General features: G+C 42.3%; 1 protein-coding gene and 1 long non-coding RNA gene across 5 annotated transcripts in view; one reads left to right on the top strand and one right to left on the bottom strand.

The window, feature by feature from the left end:
- LOC133276801 (uncharacterized) overlaps window positions 1-13,692 on the bottom strand; it is a 459,153-nt gene that overhangs the window by 289,003 nt on the left and 156,458 nt on the right. The gene's annotated exons all lie outside the window — the stretch shown is intronic.
- The window catches only part of MKLN1 (muskelin 1), a 109,833-nt gene that overhangs the window by 81,543 nt on the left and 14,598 nt on the right, over window positions 1-13,692 (top strand). For all 4 annotated transcript variants that reach the window (XM_061467966.1, XM_061467967.1, XM_061467968.1 and 1 more), the window contains 3 exons: window positions 957-1,086; window positions 10,352-10,499; window positions 11,547-11,661. In XM_061467966.1, coding sequence (XP_061323950.1) covers window positions 957-1,086; window positions 10,352-10,499; window positions 11,547-11,661 — 393 coding nt within the window. The remainder of the gene's footprint in view (window positions 1-956; window positions 1,087-10,351; window positions 10,500-11,546; window positions 11,662-13,692) is intronic.

Genomic DNA, 13,692 nt, shown 5'->3' with positions numbered 1-13,692 from the left:
TTGAGCAATTTACTGAGTTTATTTCTCTTTCCCTTTCAAATGAAGGATCAGAATTTTTATAGTGAATACCATGTTTTCAGTGCCTTCAATTTGATTTTTGCCTTGCATGGCTGTCTAAAATCTGGTGAAAAACATATTGCCACACACAGTTCTGCACAGGGTACCTGAGGATTCCTCAACTATGTGTCTGTGGCACACGTAAGAATACAGGTTTCTGTAAGCACAGGTCCTGGAAGTTCAGTTCCCTTGCTGTTTTCTCAGCCATTTGAAAGAAAAATAATCTGCCTCTTAGAGACTTTCCACTTGGCAAACCTCAGAGAAGTAATAAACCTGTTATTCTTGGCTTGCTGGTTGCCGCTTGCCTGCTCTGAGTTTAGTAATGTGCTGGTACCTGGATGATTTTTCTTACAGTCCATCTTTTATTCCTATTTGGATTTATTTGACAGTGAAGTTATGACCAAAGGGGTTTTAGACATGAAGACTAGTAATTGTTTAATATTAAACTTAAAAAATGAATTGTTCTTTTAATGTTCTGAAGCTGTTGCTGGATCAGGCAGGGCTATAATAGTTAACTATAAAATCTGCCTAGTCACTGTGGAGCTGCAGCTGTTGGTTCCAGGTTTGTGGGCTCATACAGATCATGAAAACTTTTTATATTGCACTTGCAAGACCCTTAACAGTTTAGCCCTTGAAACTGAGAAATCATAAATTGAAGACTCCAGACCCAAGAATTCTTAGATTTTTATTGAGTTTGACAATGATACTGCTGGGAATAATTGTTCCCTCTGAATCTGCATGGAGACGGCAGTAAAAGATACTGGTAGACCTGATAGCTAAGGCATGATTTTAAACTCTGAAGGAATATATCTATTACTCTCTGCTGCATTGATGCTTCTGTTAATGGTCACGGTTGGCCAACATACTTTATGAAGACATCCTTTGCTTTTCCTTCCTAGAAAAATCGCTGCTTATATGTATTTGGTGGCCAGAGATCTAAGACTTATTTGAATGACTTCTTCAGTTACGACGTAGACAGCGATCATGTGGATATCATATCAGATGGCACGAAGAAAGACTCAGGGATGGGTAAGAGAATAACTACATATTAGTTGATAAATGTTGCAAATGAGAACTGTATTGTTATGTAGGTGAAAGGCCAGCTTCAGTGGCCTGGGGTGTCAGGTTGGCATCCTTAACCAGCCTTCCACATCCGAGTAAACTCCACACTATATAGGTTAAACTTATGCCAGCTCTTCTGTCTGTCCTGCTATTTGACACTCACCATCTTCATCACATTAGAAATAATTGATGTGTGAAACCACACAGCACCTCCGTAGAAAAAAATACAGCAAAATAAGAACTAAAACCATCCCCTTCAAAACTGCAGCAAGGAGCAAAAATAAAAAAAGGCTGAAAAAGTCCTTTTCTTTAAACCAGGAAAGGAGAAAGCATTTTTTTTTTTCCTAGTTTTCCACCAAGTGAAAGATGCTGTAAGATAGAAATAAGCTGCTTGGTTTGAGATGCAGAAAGGCAGGTTGGATGCTCAGAGAATTGGAGTAGAGGGACAGAGATTATTCTGCATGCCAAGAGCTGAATAGAAAGATGAGATCTGTTGTCCTGTTGTTCTTGTACTATATTATCATAGAACCATGGAATCAACTGATTTGGGGAAGACCTTGAGGATCATCAAGTCTGACTACCAGGGAGAGGCAAAAAAAGGGAGGAGAAGGGAGCAAGAATTTGGTCCTGTTCAGTTCACATCATAGAGCGATAGACACCAGGCATAGGTCTGTATACCAGAAACCTTTAAAAACAACCAAAAGCTGTTGCAACAGAACCATCAAGAACTGATTTTACACCTTTTCTTTCAAATGATGTAGAGAAGAATGCTCTTTTCTTTTCCAAACGGTATTTCTGCATGTGTGATCTTAAGGTCCTTTCCAACCCCAACCATTCTATGTATAAACGCATGATTTTCTTCTTGCAGATACCCTGACCTGCAGTGCACAGCTCAGAAGCTGAAGTCTGTGTACTACTCTAGGGCAGAAGTTTTGAATATTTCTCATATTATGTATATTTAGCCCTGTTTTTTTTTCTCTTCTCCCACTTACTAGAATCCCAGGAAGCTCATTTATCTTGAATTTAGGCTGTCTTCCTCCTTTTGATCAAGCCTTATTTCTTAGCAAGTACTTTTGCTGAACTTCTGAAGGTGAATTATTGATGGTTATGAGTTATTGTTTGCTCATTCAGTTAGTTATGCCAGGGAGGGAGATGAGTACCCAAGCTCTTATTCTCTGGAGTCATTTATTTACTTGAGTGCTTCCAAGAAAGAACCAGCTTGTATTGTTGACGGTCTCCTTTATTAAGGTGCCTGCATGTTGCCTGTTGCTGCTTTGCACACACCCACACACCATTTGTTGGCCTTAGAGCTTTTAAAGAATTGATTATTTTTTTCCCCATGAAATTGCATTCTACCATTTTACTTTTTTAAACCTGTATTTCTTTATAGCTTTAAAACGTGGCTTTAAGCTGACACATTTAGAGTTAAAGATGCCGAGCTCATCATATGGCTGGAGTATCGTAGAAGGGTTTGGGCTGGAAGGGACCTTAAAGCTCTTGCAGTTCCAGCCCCCTGCCACAGGCAGGGACCCCTTCCACTAGAGCAGCTTGCTCCAAGCCCCTGTGTCCAACCTGGCCTTGAACACTGCCAGGGATGGGGCAGCCACAGCTTCTCTGGGCACCCTGTGCCAGCGCCTCAGCACCCTCACAGGGAAGAGCTTCTGCCTAAGAGCTCATCTCAGTCTCCCCTCTGGCAGGTTAAAGCCATTCCCCTTGGCCTGGCCCTACAGGCCCTTGTCCAAAGCCCCTCTCCAGCTTTCCTGCAGCCCCTTTAGGCACTGGAGCTGCTCTCAGGTCTCCCCTTCAGGAGCCTTCTCTTCTCCAGGTTGACCCAGGCCACCTCTCTCAGCCTGGCTCCAGAGCAGAGCTGCTCCAGCCCTCTCAGCATCTCCATTTCCTCCTCTGCACTCGCTCCAACAGCTCCACGTCCCTCTTGTGCTGCTGCCCCAGAGCTGGATCAGGACTGCAGGGGGGGAGCTCCCCAGAGAGCAGCAGAGGGGGAGAATCCCCTCCCTCAAGTGCTGCTCACGCTCTGGGGATCAGCCCAGCATATGGTTAGTCTTCTGGAGAATACACTGAACTCTGCTTCTCAGCAAGTACATTAACCTCGAGGTTGGGTTGAGCAAATGAGATGATAATATTTAGCCCTCCTCCCCATTCCCACAGGCCCCAAAGTGGTGAATAGTAGACTTTGTAAGAAAATGACTAATTGGAAATAATTCATGAGTCGATTTTCAGTTCACTGTTCTCCTGTGTGTAGAAAGTCAACAAACAGATCCGAATGTTTCTCTTGCCTTTGAAAGAAAACGAGAGGATTATTTGCATCTTAACAGGAAGAGAACAAAATGCTTGTTCCATTCAGACAGCAAACGTTGACAGCACTACTTTCAACCTCCAAAAGCAAGTCTTTATTGTGCCCTGTTAGGTAGTGCTATACCATTTTGATCTGTATGAACAAAGTGATTCCCTGTCTGGTCGCTGCGCAGTTTCAAGCTGTTCAGTGTGATGAGTCAAGTTGAGGATGCCTGACCTAAATGTTCCTCTAAAGTCCCATGATTACATTTTGTTCCTGGCTCGCATGTGGCATTCAGTTCTATTCTTAGTGGAGCTATTTTGATTTTTACCCTTCCTAAAAGAGCTTAATTGTGCATTTGTGCCATTAGAGTAGTGAGAAGATTTCTACAGAACTAGTAAAAGGGATAGTTAAGGATTATCAGCAACACGGGCTTGTTACAGTGCTAGAAAACTATGGTAATACTAAGTTGGTTTTGCTGCTTTCATCTTCTAGATGAGGTATTCATGCTGGTTAGTGTTTCTTTGCTCTTAGTTGTTCCTTTGTTGAACATGGAACCAGTTTCTTGTGTAGGTGATCTGTTTGAGAATCTTGGGTGATGAGTATTGCTTAAATCTTCATAATTTGAAGGACTATAATTGTAGCAAACTTCTTTTAAATTCCTGGGAAAGTTCACATTGGATCAAAGAAGTTTCTAAAACACACAGTTTTGCCTACTAAACTTGTCTCCTGACTTGATCTGCTTTGAAGCATAGGTAGGCCTTGCAGCCCGTGGTGTCTGGCACGTGCCAGAATGGCACCAAGGTTATGGAATCGCCATCCCTGGAAGTGTTCACAAGCCATGTAGATAAGGCCCTAGTGGCATGGGTTAGTGGTGGCCTTGGCAGTACTGGGGACTGGTTGGATATGATGAGCTTAAGGGTCTTTTCCAGTCTATTTGATTCTGTGATTCTATGTAAAATCGTGGTGCTTTCTCTTTTCTGTCAAAGGAGGGTACTACAGTGAAATTAGGCCATTAGGGATGGTTATCTTTCTGCTGCTTGGTAACTGTTTGAAGCAAGAGATTTGTTAGTTCAACTAGTAAATGGACAAAACGGGACTGAGGAAAAAAGAAAGCGGTAGTGGTACAAATTGGAGGAAGTGTAGTACCTGTGGTTGGAGGGCGGGAGGAAATGCATACACTGATGGACATACCCTTTTAAAGCAGTCCTATACTTTTAGTTACTTAAACCCCAAACCCAACAAACAGTAACACACAAACAACAACAAGAAGAAAACTAAACCGTGCTTATGTATATCAGAGAGAGTGTATCTCTGAAGCATACACGTGGTCTGGAGATGCCACCAGTATCAGTATGCCCCCCATCCCTGGCAGTGTTCAAGGCCAGGTTGGATGGGGCTTAGAGCTGCTCTAGTGGAAGGTGTCCCTGCCCATGGCAGGGGGTTGGAACTGGGCGAGTTTCAAGGTCCCTTCCAGCCCTAACCCTTAATGATTCTATGGTCAGATGACTTCAGCTATACTGCCAGCTTGCATGACTTGCTTAGCACACAGCCCATGACTAAATCGTGGTCTGCAGGAACTAACGGGAACTCTTGTGGTTGGTCAAGGTTCCTGTGATAATCCTTTTATGACTCAAGTGATGTGTTAGAGCTGTTGGTCAGAGGGAGAGTTACCTATTGCATGGTAGAATGCAATTTCATGAGGAAAAAAATAATCAGTTCTTTAAAAGCTCTAAGAGAATCACAATCACCTTACATCCTTTGGCATCGATTATCTTCAAATGAAAACAAGCCTTAAACATTCTTGTGGCTCCTATTTAAGGTGAAGTAGGCCCTATGGACAAATGGCATTGTATTCTAGCTACTGGTGAAGGTCCCATGTCTCTTCCTGGGGCATGTGCTCATTTGGGATACAGATTCTGTGATTCTGTGTGTGGCCCTGGCAGAGGGGAGGTTTCATTGATAAGTACCACGGACAGAGGCGACACAGCCCAGCCCAGGAAATGCTGAGCCAAACCTAGACTAAGGCAGAAACACATGAATCAAAGGAGATGGATAGCCCAGCTCAGCATGGCCAGGATCCATCTCAGACCAGCAGTCTGAATATCCCATTTTGATCATCTCTTTGTGACACCTGACATGTTTTGCTCTTGTTCAGTTCAGGTTCTAACTTGCCACTAGCTACCGTGTCTCTCGCTATGGAAGCACTTAGTTTTGTGAGGGCCCTTATGTACTCTTCATGTGAACCAAACCTAACATGCTTTCCTCTAACTGTGAAGGTGAGGAGGAGGGCAGGCAGGCACCCCATCCTAAAGATGCTTTACAGAGATGGTGCAGCAGCAGAAGAATTCCACCCAGATTCACTAGCTGACCTGTTGTTTCCAAAATCTCATGTTGCTCAGGAGACAGCTGAGCATTGGACATCGGGTTGTTGCTTTTTCAATGTGACAGCTGCCCTGTGTGCTATCACTCACTCATCCAGGTTTGCTCCATTAAAGTTCAGGGGGGGTGCTGCTTCAGTTTTATATGGGTTATAAGTTGTGGTATGGAGTAGTTTGCTGCCCTGCTGCTTTTTAAAAGTGAATCTAAGGGGGAGGTGCCAAGTTCTGGTGAACATCAATATCCAAGTGGTGGAGCTTCTTCCTGTTTTCTAATCACAAGGAAGAAGGATGCTAATCCCAATGCAATTGATTTGCAGGTAGTAACATGTTCCGAGGGTTTCATAACTTAGGTGACACTGAAGGGCTGTCAGTAAAATTGCTCCTCTTGATCCTTCACGAAGCCTTCAGAAGTGGGCTGTAGACTGCAAGTGCTGTATCATTGTTTTGCCAGTGCTGTGCTTCAAAGCATGTTTAAAAAGATGCTCTGGTATCCCCTCAAAGGGGAGAGGTGAGATGTAATTCCCAAACTTCTGCCTAGTGTGATGAGAATCACATCTGTGAACTTGGATTTACTGCTTTGCAAGCTCTGCCTCTGTTTTCCTGCTTGGATACAAGCAGCAGCCAACACTGTGCTTTGAAACAACTGTGTTTGCACATAGAAGCAGCCAGAAAACGTTCAGCTTGCTGAATGATCACTAGAATCCAATAAATGCCTCAGAGTAGGGATGGCGGTGGTGGGAATGTATCTGTTTCATGGTTTGGTGTCACTTCTGTAGGAAAACTTTTCCCATGCATTATAGTTAAATGGGAATTACATTGTACAGGGTTACACAGCACCTTATCAAAGCTTTCTCAGGAGTTATTCCTTGTTTATGTAACTGACTGCTAACTCAAGGCCTGTGTGGCTTGAGTTAAATATTGTTTTCACGTATCGAGGCTGTGAGCTCTTCACTTTTGCTGCGTAAAGATAAATGAAAATGTGAAGTTCTGGAGGGCGGATTCAGACCTCTTATTTCCAGCTAGTTCCTGCGCTCCTACCCTGGGCTGGTTGATGAGATTACAGTGGCAAAAAGTAATGGCATAGGAAACGCATTCCCCATCTAGTAGGCTTTTGGGGATTTTATTGCTTTTAGGAATTTCCCTCTACAGCTTTTCCTCTTCAATCAGTAATATATTGTCACAGGAGCCAAGTTAATATCGCATAGCGACAGGCCAGTGCTGTGTTCAAAACAGCCAGGGCTGAGTCCTTACTCGCTGCTTTATGTCCTTCAAGCTGACCTGAGCAATCCCGGGCCCTGAAGCACACTTTGAAAGGTGTGAAATCTCTGGAGATAAGCTCCAAAGCTGACTTACATTAATGTTAAGAAGCAGAAGAGTGAGGGACTTCTATGGAGCCACTTTTACCACTTCATGCCCCCCTTGGATCTACTACACTGTGAATCATATTTCTTTGCAGCACACTGCTTTAGTGTCCGATTCTTACCCTTTGTTGTTTATGACTTTGTACTCTTAAGTCTTTAAAACGTAAATCCTAAGCAATCGGCTGCTGTCACAGCTTTATCTCCTATGCAGAATTAAATTTCCTTCCCAACGAACATTTTGTTACCTAAATATCACAAGTGCTTTTCTCAGGTTTACAGCCCGTGTCCCTCTCTAATGTGCTGACCACAGTCGCTTGGATTACATCCAGCAGTTACTGCAAGTCCGCGGCACTTGCAGATCGTGATGCTCTCTTACCCCCTAGTGGAAGGATTTGTAAGTCATGAGGACTTTATGCAGCTCTGTTGCTCTGTCAAGGATCAGACTTCCTTGGCAAACAGCTTTTGGATGTTTCTGTTGTGTTTAAAATATCCCACCATTTCCTGCTTACTGTGTAGGAGCTTGCCTTAGTTTCTATTTATTTTCAGGGACTTTTAAACCAAATCTGTGTTCTGTTGTGTTTTGTTTAATCATATTACATCTAACTTACACAATTCTCTGCAAAAGACTAGATGTCAACTTTGTCTCTAGCCCAAGGCACTACTTAAATACGTTTTCTACACTGTTGCTTAGATAGGTCAAAGAGTTTGTGGAAGTTGCTCCTCATCTTAAGCTCTACTAAATGTAGGGATAACATATTTTCTGATATACCCTTTTTTTTAACCTTTCTGCATCTCAAACAGTCTCAAGAAGACATTGATTTACAACTGAGGGAAGCCTGAAGTGGCTTGGCTTGGATTTGGTTTTGATTGCAGCTGCTGCGGATAAATCCTATCCTTACTACCAAGAGTAAACAAGAAAAGAGGCACTGAACTTTAGTGGCTTTTCCCTCCTTCATTCCTGAAATAATTATTTCAGCTTCAGGAAGTCCAGAATAAACTAGATACAAAATTCATTTATTTAACAACATGGGGATGGAATTCCATAGACAAGTTTCATGCTCTTTCTATATCAGCATTAATATAGCAACCATATTGCTCATGGTTATAACAACTATAAGCCTCAGGTGTTAATGCTGTGAAGGTTTCATGCTTTTCTCTAAAAACGTTGCATGGTCTCTACTGTTCAAAGCAGCAGATAGGGTTGCAAAGACATTTGCCATGTACATTAGCACTGCTGCTCAAATTCAGATGGTTCTCCTGCCAGAACTGTCTAAATCGGCCTTGAATTTAATCCTTTAGGGTCAATGCAGTGAAAGCAAGCATATAACATGATGCTCTTCAAAAAATTAACAATATATGATCTATAATTGTCTTTATATTTAATCTTTAAGTCCCTTTTTACTCTTTATTTCCTTATTTGGGTAACTTTGGCAGTTTTTATTAGTCTTACTAAAACACTTCTTTGTGCTTTCCAGGTAAAACACGGTATGTAGTTGTTGTACCAGCGTTTTGTTCCCTGTTCTTTCCTCTGCTCTGCCACCCATTTGCTTATAAACCAGCTTAATTTTCCTTTGAAACCTCATGGCAGAATTGGAGGTTGAGATAAGCAGGTTTAAGCTGATGAGGGCTCCAAAAGCTCTTCCTCTTGCTTTGCCATAGAACCATAAGCAAGGATTTTGTTGACGGGACTTCAAGGATGAATTATGCCAATAGATTTCACTTCTTATTGAAGTTTATGTAAGAATTAAGCATTTTTCTTCAAGAAATAGGTTGGTTTTTTGGCTGTGTTAAACATTTCAGTAGGGGCTTGAAGCAGAGAAAACCAAATCTTGCTCTGAATTCTTTTAACTGATGCTTGGCCTATCCAATGAGAAGTATGAAACCAAAACCTATCGTCGAACAGGCTGGGAAAAATACCATTTAGTGTGTTCTTAAACACCAATATTATCAGTTTATTAGAGCTTGTTTTCTGGGCTCTGTGTGCAATTTACAACTAATTGCAGGGGAGAATTTGCAAAATACAAGAGTTGTGAGCATTTTTCATGCCAAAATCTTGAGCGAAGGCCAAGAACCTTCACCAGCCTTTGTCAACTGACCCAGAAAGAGGAATGAGACAAACAGGATCTGTAAACAAGGATCACGTGCCCTTCACAAATCCATTTTGGAAGGATGGTTGCCTAGGGAAACAGGAAATGGGGAATTAGACAACAAACAAAAAGGATTTGCCAAACAAATTTGCTGACTTTTTTTTTTTCGGGGAATTATGATGAAAACTGTTAGAACCCTGAGGATTTCACCACATTTCTAAAGCTGAAGGTGGAGCAGAAGAAGAGCTGGGTAATTGTACCACAACTATTCAGAAAGTACAAAAAAAAAAAAACCCACTTCTTGACATCTTTGTCCTAAAGGAAGCAATGGGAGCCATGGAATCTTGAGTTCATCTGGAATTTTGTTGAGTTTCCCAGCTTTTCCAATTAAGCTTTTTGGAATCAATGCTTCCTTTTACAAATGAGACAAGAACAAAGTCACTCCGTTTACATCTGCACGGGTCATCTAGCTCTATCTTCAGGCAGTTTAATCCTGAGCTGGTAGTCTCCCAAATAGCTCTAGCCGTACCTTTCCGAAGGAAATAGCAACTTTCAGAAGGGTTTTTGTGCTTCCAGAAGTCATGGGTGGGAAGGGAACAAGAGATTTTGCACTGGACTTGTCGTTAACAGGGAAGAAGTCAGCCTGTGGATGATTTTTCTTCCTCTTATCCCCCTCACCCTGCCTTAGAGGGCATGTGCAAGAAGGAAGTTGGTTACGTGGTGACTTCTGCATGCCTCTGAGCATGGTTTGGGTTGGAAGGGACCTTAAAGCTCATCCAGTTCCAACCCCTGCCACGGGCAGGGACACCTTCCACTAGAGCAGCTTGCTCCAAGCCCCTGTGTCCAACCTGGCCTTGAACACTGCCAGGAATGGCACTTGAACACTTCAAGGCCAGGTTGGACGAAGCCTTGAGTGAGGTGGTTTAGTGTGAGGTGTCCCTGCCCATGGCAGGGGGTTGGAACTAGATGATCTTAAGGTCCTTTCCAACCCTAACTATTCTGTGATTCTATGGAGCAGCCACAACTTCTCTGGGCGCTGTGCCAGTGCCTCAGCACCTTCACGGTATTCTCCACTGTTTTCAGTGTGTAACTTCTCTTTTCTTTTGTCAGTTCCAATGACAGGTTTCACTCAAAGGGCTACCATTGATCCAGAACTGAATGAAATCCATGTCTTGTCAGGGCTCAGTAAAGACAAGGAGAAGCGGGAAGAGAATGTAAGGAATTCCTTCTGGATTTATGACATTGTGAGGAACAGCTGGTAAGTTGATGAAAGGGGTGCTATTTCTAACATCAGTGCTGACTTCCTTTAGAAAGCAATCCTGTCTCCCAGGCAATCCACAGCCTCTTAGAGCCATGGGGTGGTAATGTTGAAGACAACAGAGTTCCCTTGAGGCACCTTGTTTTCCCCATGATCTTTAGAGACGCCATAGCAGTAAGCCACATGAGGGAGAGACATCATCATAGGAACTTCTTTATTGGAGGCAGGTGGAGGGATGAGGGGAAGTGAGCCAATATAAGGAGCTTTTCCTCTACGAAGTCTTAAAAGCCAGGATTCATCATCAGTGCAGCAAAGGCAGTCAAACTGAACTTGTTAATAGTAGGAGGTAACTGCTGCATGAACAGTGGTGGTAAAGTCTTCATGCTCTTTCCGTGCTGCATCAGGGGTACTTCAGGTAGCTACTAGATCCAGTAGTCTGAGAAAATATTTCCATATCCATTTCCTGTATTGTATTTGGCAGCTGGTTCCCATTGTCCCTTTCCAGAGCTGGCAACGTTTTTGCATTCAGGGTCTCTCTTAGTGCGGGGGCAATCACTTTGAAAGGTGTGAATGTTGCTTATAAGAATGGGTTTTCAGTTACAACTTCATTCTGCTTAAATCGGTGCTGGAAATGTTAGCTTTGCTCCCGTCTGTGGCCCATACTGCTGTGTCCAAGATGGTATTCTCCATAATGAGAAATACTTCATGCTGATAATTCTGTTGGCAAATCATGCAACATCTAAAGATACCTCTAAAGCTCATGACACAGAGTTTTCTGGAATTGTTTTCCTGTTTGGCTTGTGATTGAGGATTATGTTCGGCCAAGATGACCTTCTCTGCTTGTTGGATGGGGTTTTTTGTAGTGTTAACTATAGGGATGCAGTTCCCTATTGTCCTCTATGTAGAGGACAATACATAGACAAGAAAATCTTTGGTGTTACATGTCAGGCAGTTCAAGTTGACATCATTTGTACCTTAAAGTCTTTTAGTAACTTTTTCTACTTCCTGCAGGTACTGCTAATCATTACTTCCTGCCTTTTATTTCAGGTCTTGTGTCTATAAGAATGACCAAGCAGCAAAAGAGAATCCAGGTAAAAGCCTTCAGGAAGAGGAGCCCTGCCCAAGGTTTGCCCATCAACTGGTGTACGATGAGTTGCACAAGGTATGAGGGTCCAGTTTACATATACAGTGTTTAAAAGTCTTATTACTCTTGAAATGTAGTTTCTTCTTCAAAGGTGGTACGATGAATATAGCTTCTTGTATAGTGTTAATGTGGAGGGTGCCTGTCCTTTAACTTACTCTAATCTTTTGCAATCGGGTGCTAAGCTACTTGTGTCAATGTGAAGTAACCATGATAGGTCCTCCATGAAGTAAACATGCAGACAATGGTGTATACTAAACCTTTATAAAGTTGTCAGGCAGCTAGCTCTTATCTGTTCTTAATTGAAGCTTCCTTCTTTATCCTCAGGGACTTAATGTCACAACCTGTTGGTGACTAAAAGGTCACAAATAGTTACCTATGTTTCTAGGAGAAACTCTCTTTGAAGGAACTAATCACTGTTAACAATCTGCTCTGCCAGAGGTGCTTTTCTTTGCCCTGCACATCAGCAGCAAGTACTGCAAACTGTTCTTTAGCACTGTCTGACTTGAATGGACACGTTCATGCTTAGATTGATTTAAAATGGTTTATAGGGTACATGAGCGCTCAGTAAACTTAGGGCTTTGTGCATGTTAACCAAAATAAAGGAAAACCCCATGGATTAGGTACCAGAATTGTATTAATCTATGAATTCATTTTACTGTGACACATTTACTTAATCTGTCACAGATATTTTGCAATTGAAAGAAACCTTTTCCTAACCTCTGAATTGAAAAAGACAAGTATATTGTAGTCTTATCATTTCATGGGATGTTCATCAACTTTGGGAAACCCAACTAGCCCAAGGGGGTAAAGGGGCTTTTAAGAAGGATTAGGTGCTTCTGTATGGAGAAGTCGTATTGTTTGTCGTCTTCACAATGATAGACTGTAAATACTGTTCTGCCTTTAATGGCTTACTTCTAAGTGTAAGAATAGAATAGAATCAACTCAGTTGGAGAAGACCTTTAAGATCATCAAGTCCAGTCGTTACCCCAGCACTGCCAAGTCCACCCCTAAGGTACTATGAGATTGAGAGTAGTATTTTGTAAGTTACTGTGAAGGTTGCTAAATCATGGCAGTTGCCCAGCTTTATCTGAAGAGCTGTTTGATGTGCTTGTTTTGAAGAGCCTTATTTTTAGAAACCTCTGTTCCAATGACCTTTCTCAACTTCTCTGATATAAATAAGGAGAGCCTACATCAATGGGATGTAGAATACATTGTTTGGAGTGCTTATTTTTAAAGCTGTGGAGAAAGGTAGCCTCTTGGACTTCTTGAGCCCCCTCACTATTTGAAGACCCCTGTGGCATGTTTCGTATCAACAGTTCAGAGTTTGAAATACCAAATGATGTGAAGGGGAAAAGGTGAATGAATAAACAGTTCTTTTTCAACACTTCCACTTGAGATGTGCCTCTCCCATAAGTCTAGCCTTGCGTTTCAAAGGTGGTGTGTCCTGAAACTACTGGAAGAGTGTTAGAGCGCTTCATTTGAGCTACTGTGAATGCAGAATGAATTTGGGGTAAAGATATATTTAATGTTTCCATGTTTGGCATCTCAGCATTGCTAGAACCTTTTCTGAAGGCAGTCACAGTAATGGTTGTGATTTCTAATTCTAGATAAGATTGGTGTTTTCATCCTCAGTTGTTCTTAACGTTACATTTTGTCTTTTTGATGTACTCTGTATTCAGGTGACCGTTTCCTTTGTGCTCAGGTCATGTGTTTGGCATCTTGTAGCAAGGCTGCTGTATTGAGATGAGACAAATCTGCCCTTCTAGGGACCATGGGAGTACTCTCTGCAAGTCAAACTAAGGCTCTGTAGAGTTTATGGGACACTTTGGTACATAGGCCTGTTAGTCATCTCCCAACATCATGTCACTTTGAGCATCTCTAGTACTTCCCACTCACTTTATCAGTGACCCTTGTCTTTGGGGAAGATAACGGTCTTCACTGCTCATCTGAGCTATGGTACTTCAGTAGTACAGCTTCACCAGCAGTGCTCTGATGGGAGCCAGAGCATTAGTCTGCAAAGTCCCTTTTATCTGAGCTTTCCTAACAAGC

This window comes from Pezoporus flaviventris, unplaced genomic scaffold (genome assembly GCF_033815535.1).
Source record: "Pezoporus flaviventris isolate CSIRO_AGI_PZ_B2104156 unplaced genomic scaffold, CSIRO_AGI_Pfla_v1 ptg000046l, whole genome shotgun sequence".
In the NCBI taxonomy this organism is placed as follows: Eukaryota; Metazoa; Chordata; class Aves; order Psittaciformes; family Psittacidae; genus Pezoporus; species Pezoporus flaviventris.
The sequence above is the reverse complement of the archived record's forward strand: the minus strand, read 5'-3'. Positions and strand labels throughout refer to the sequence as shown.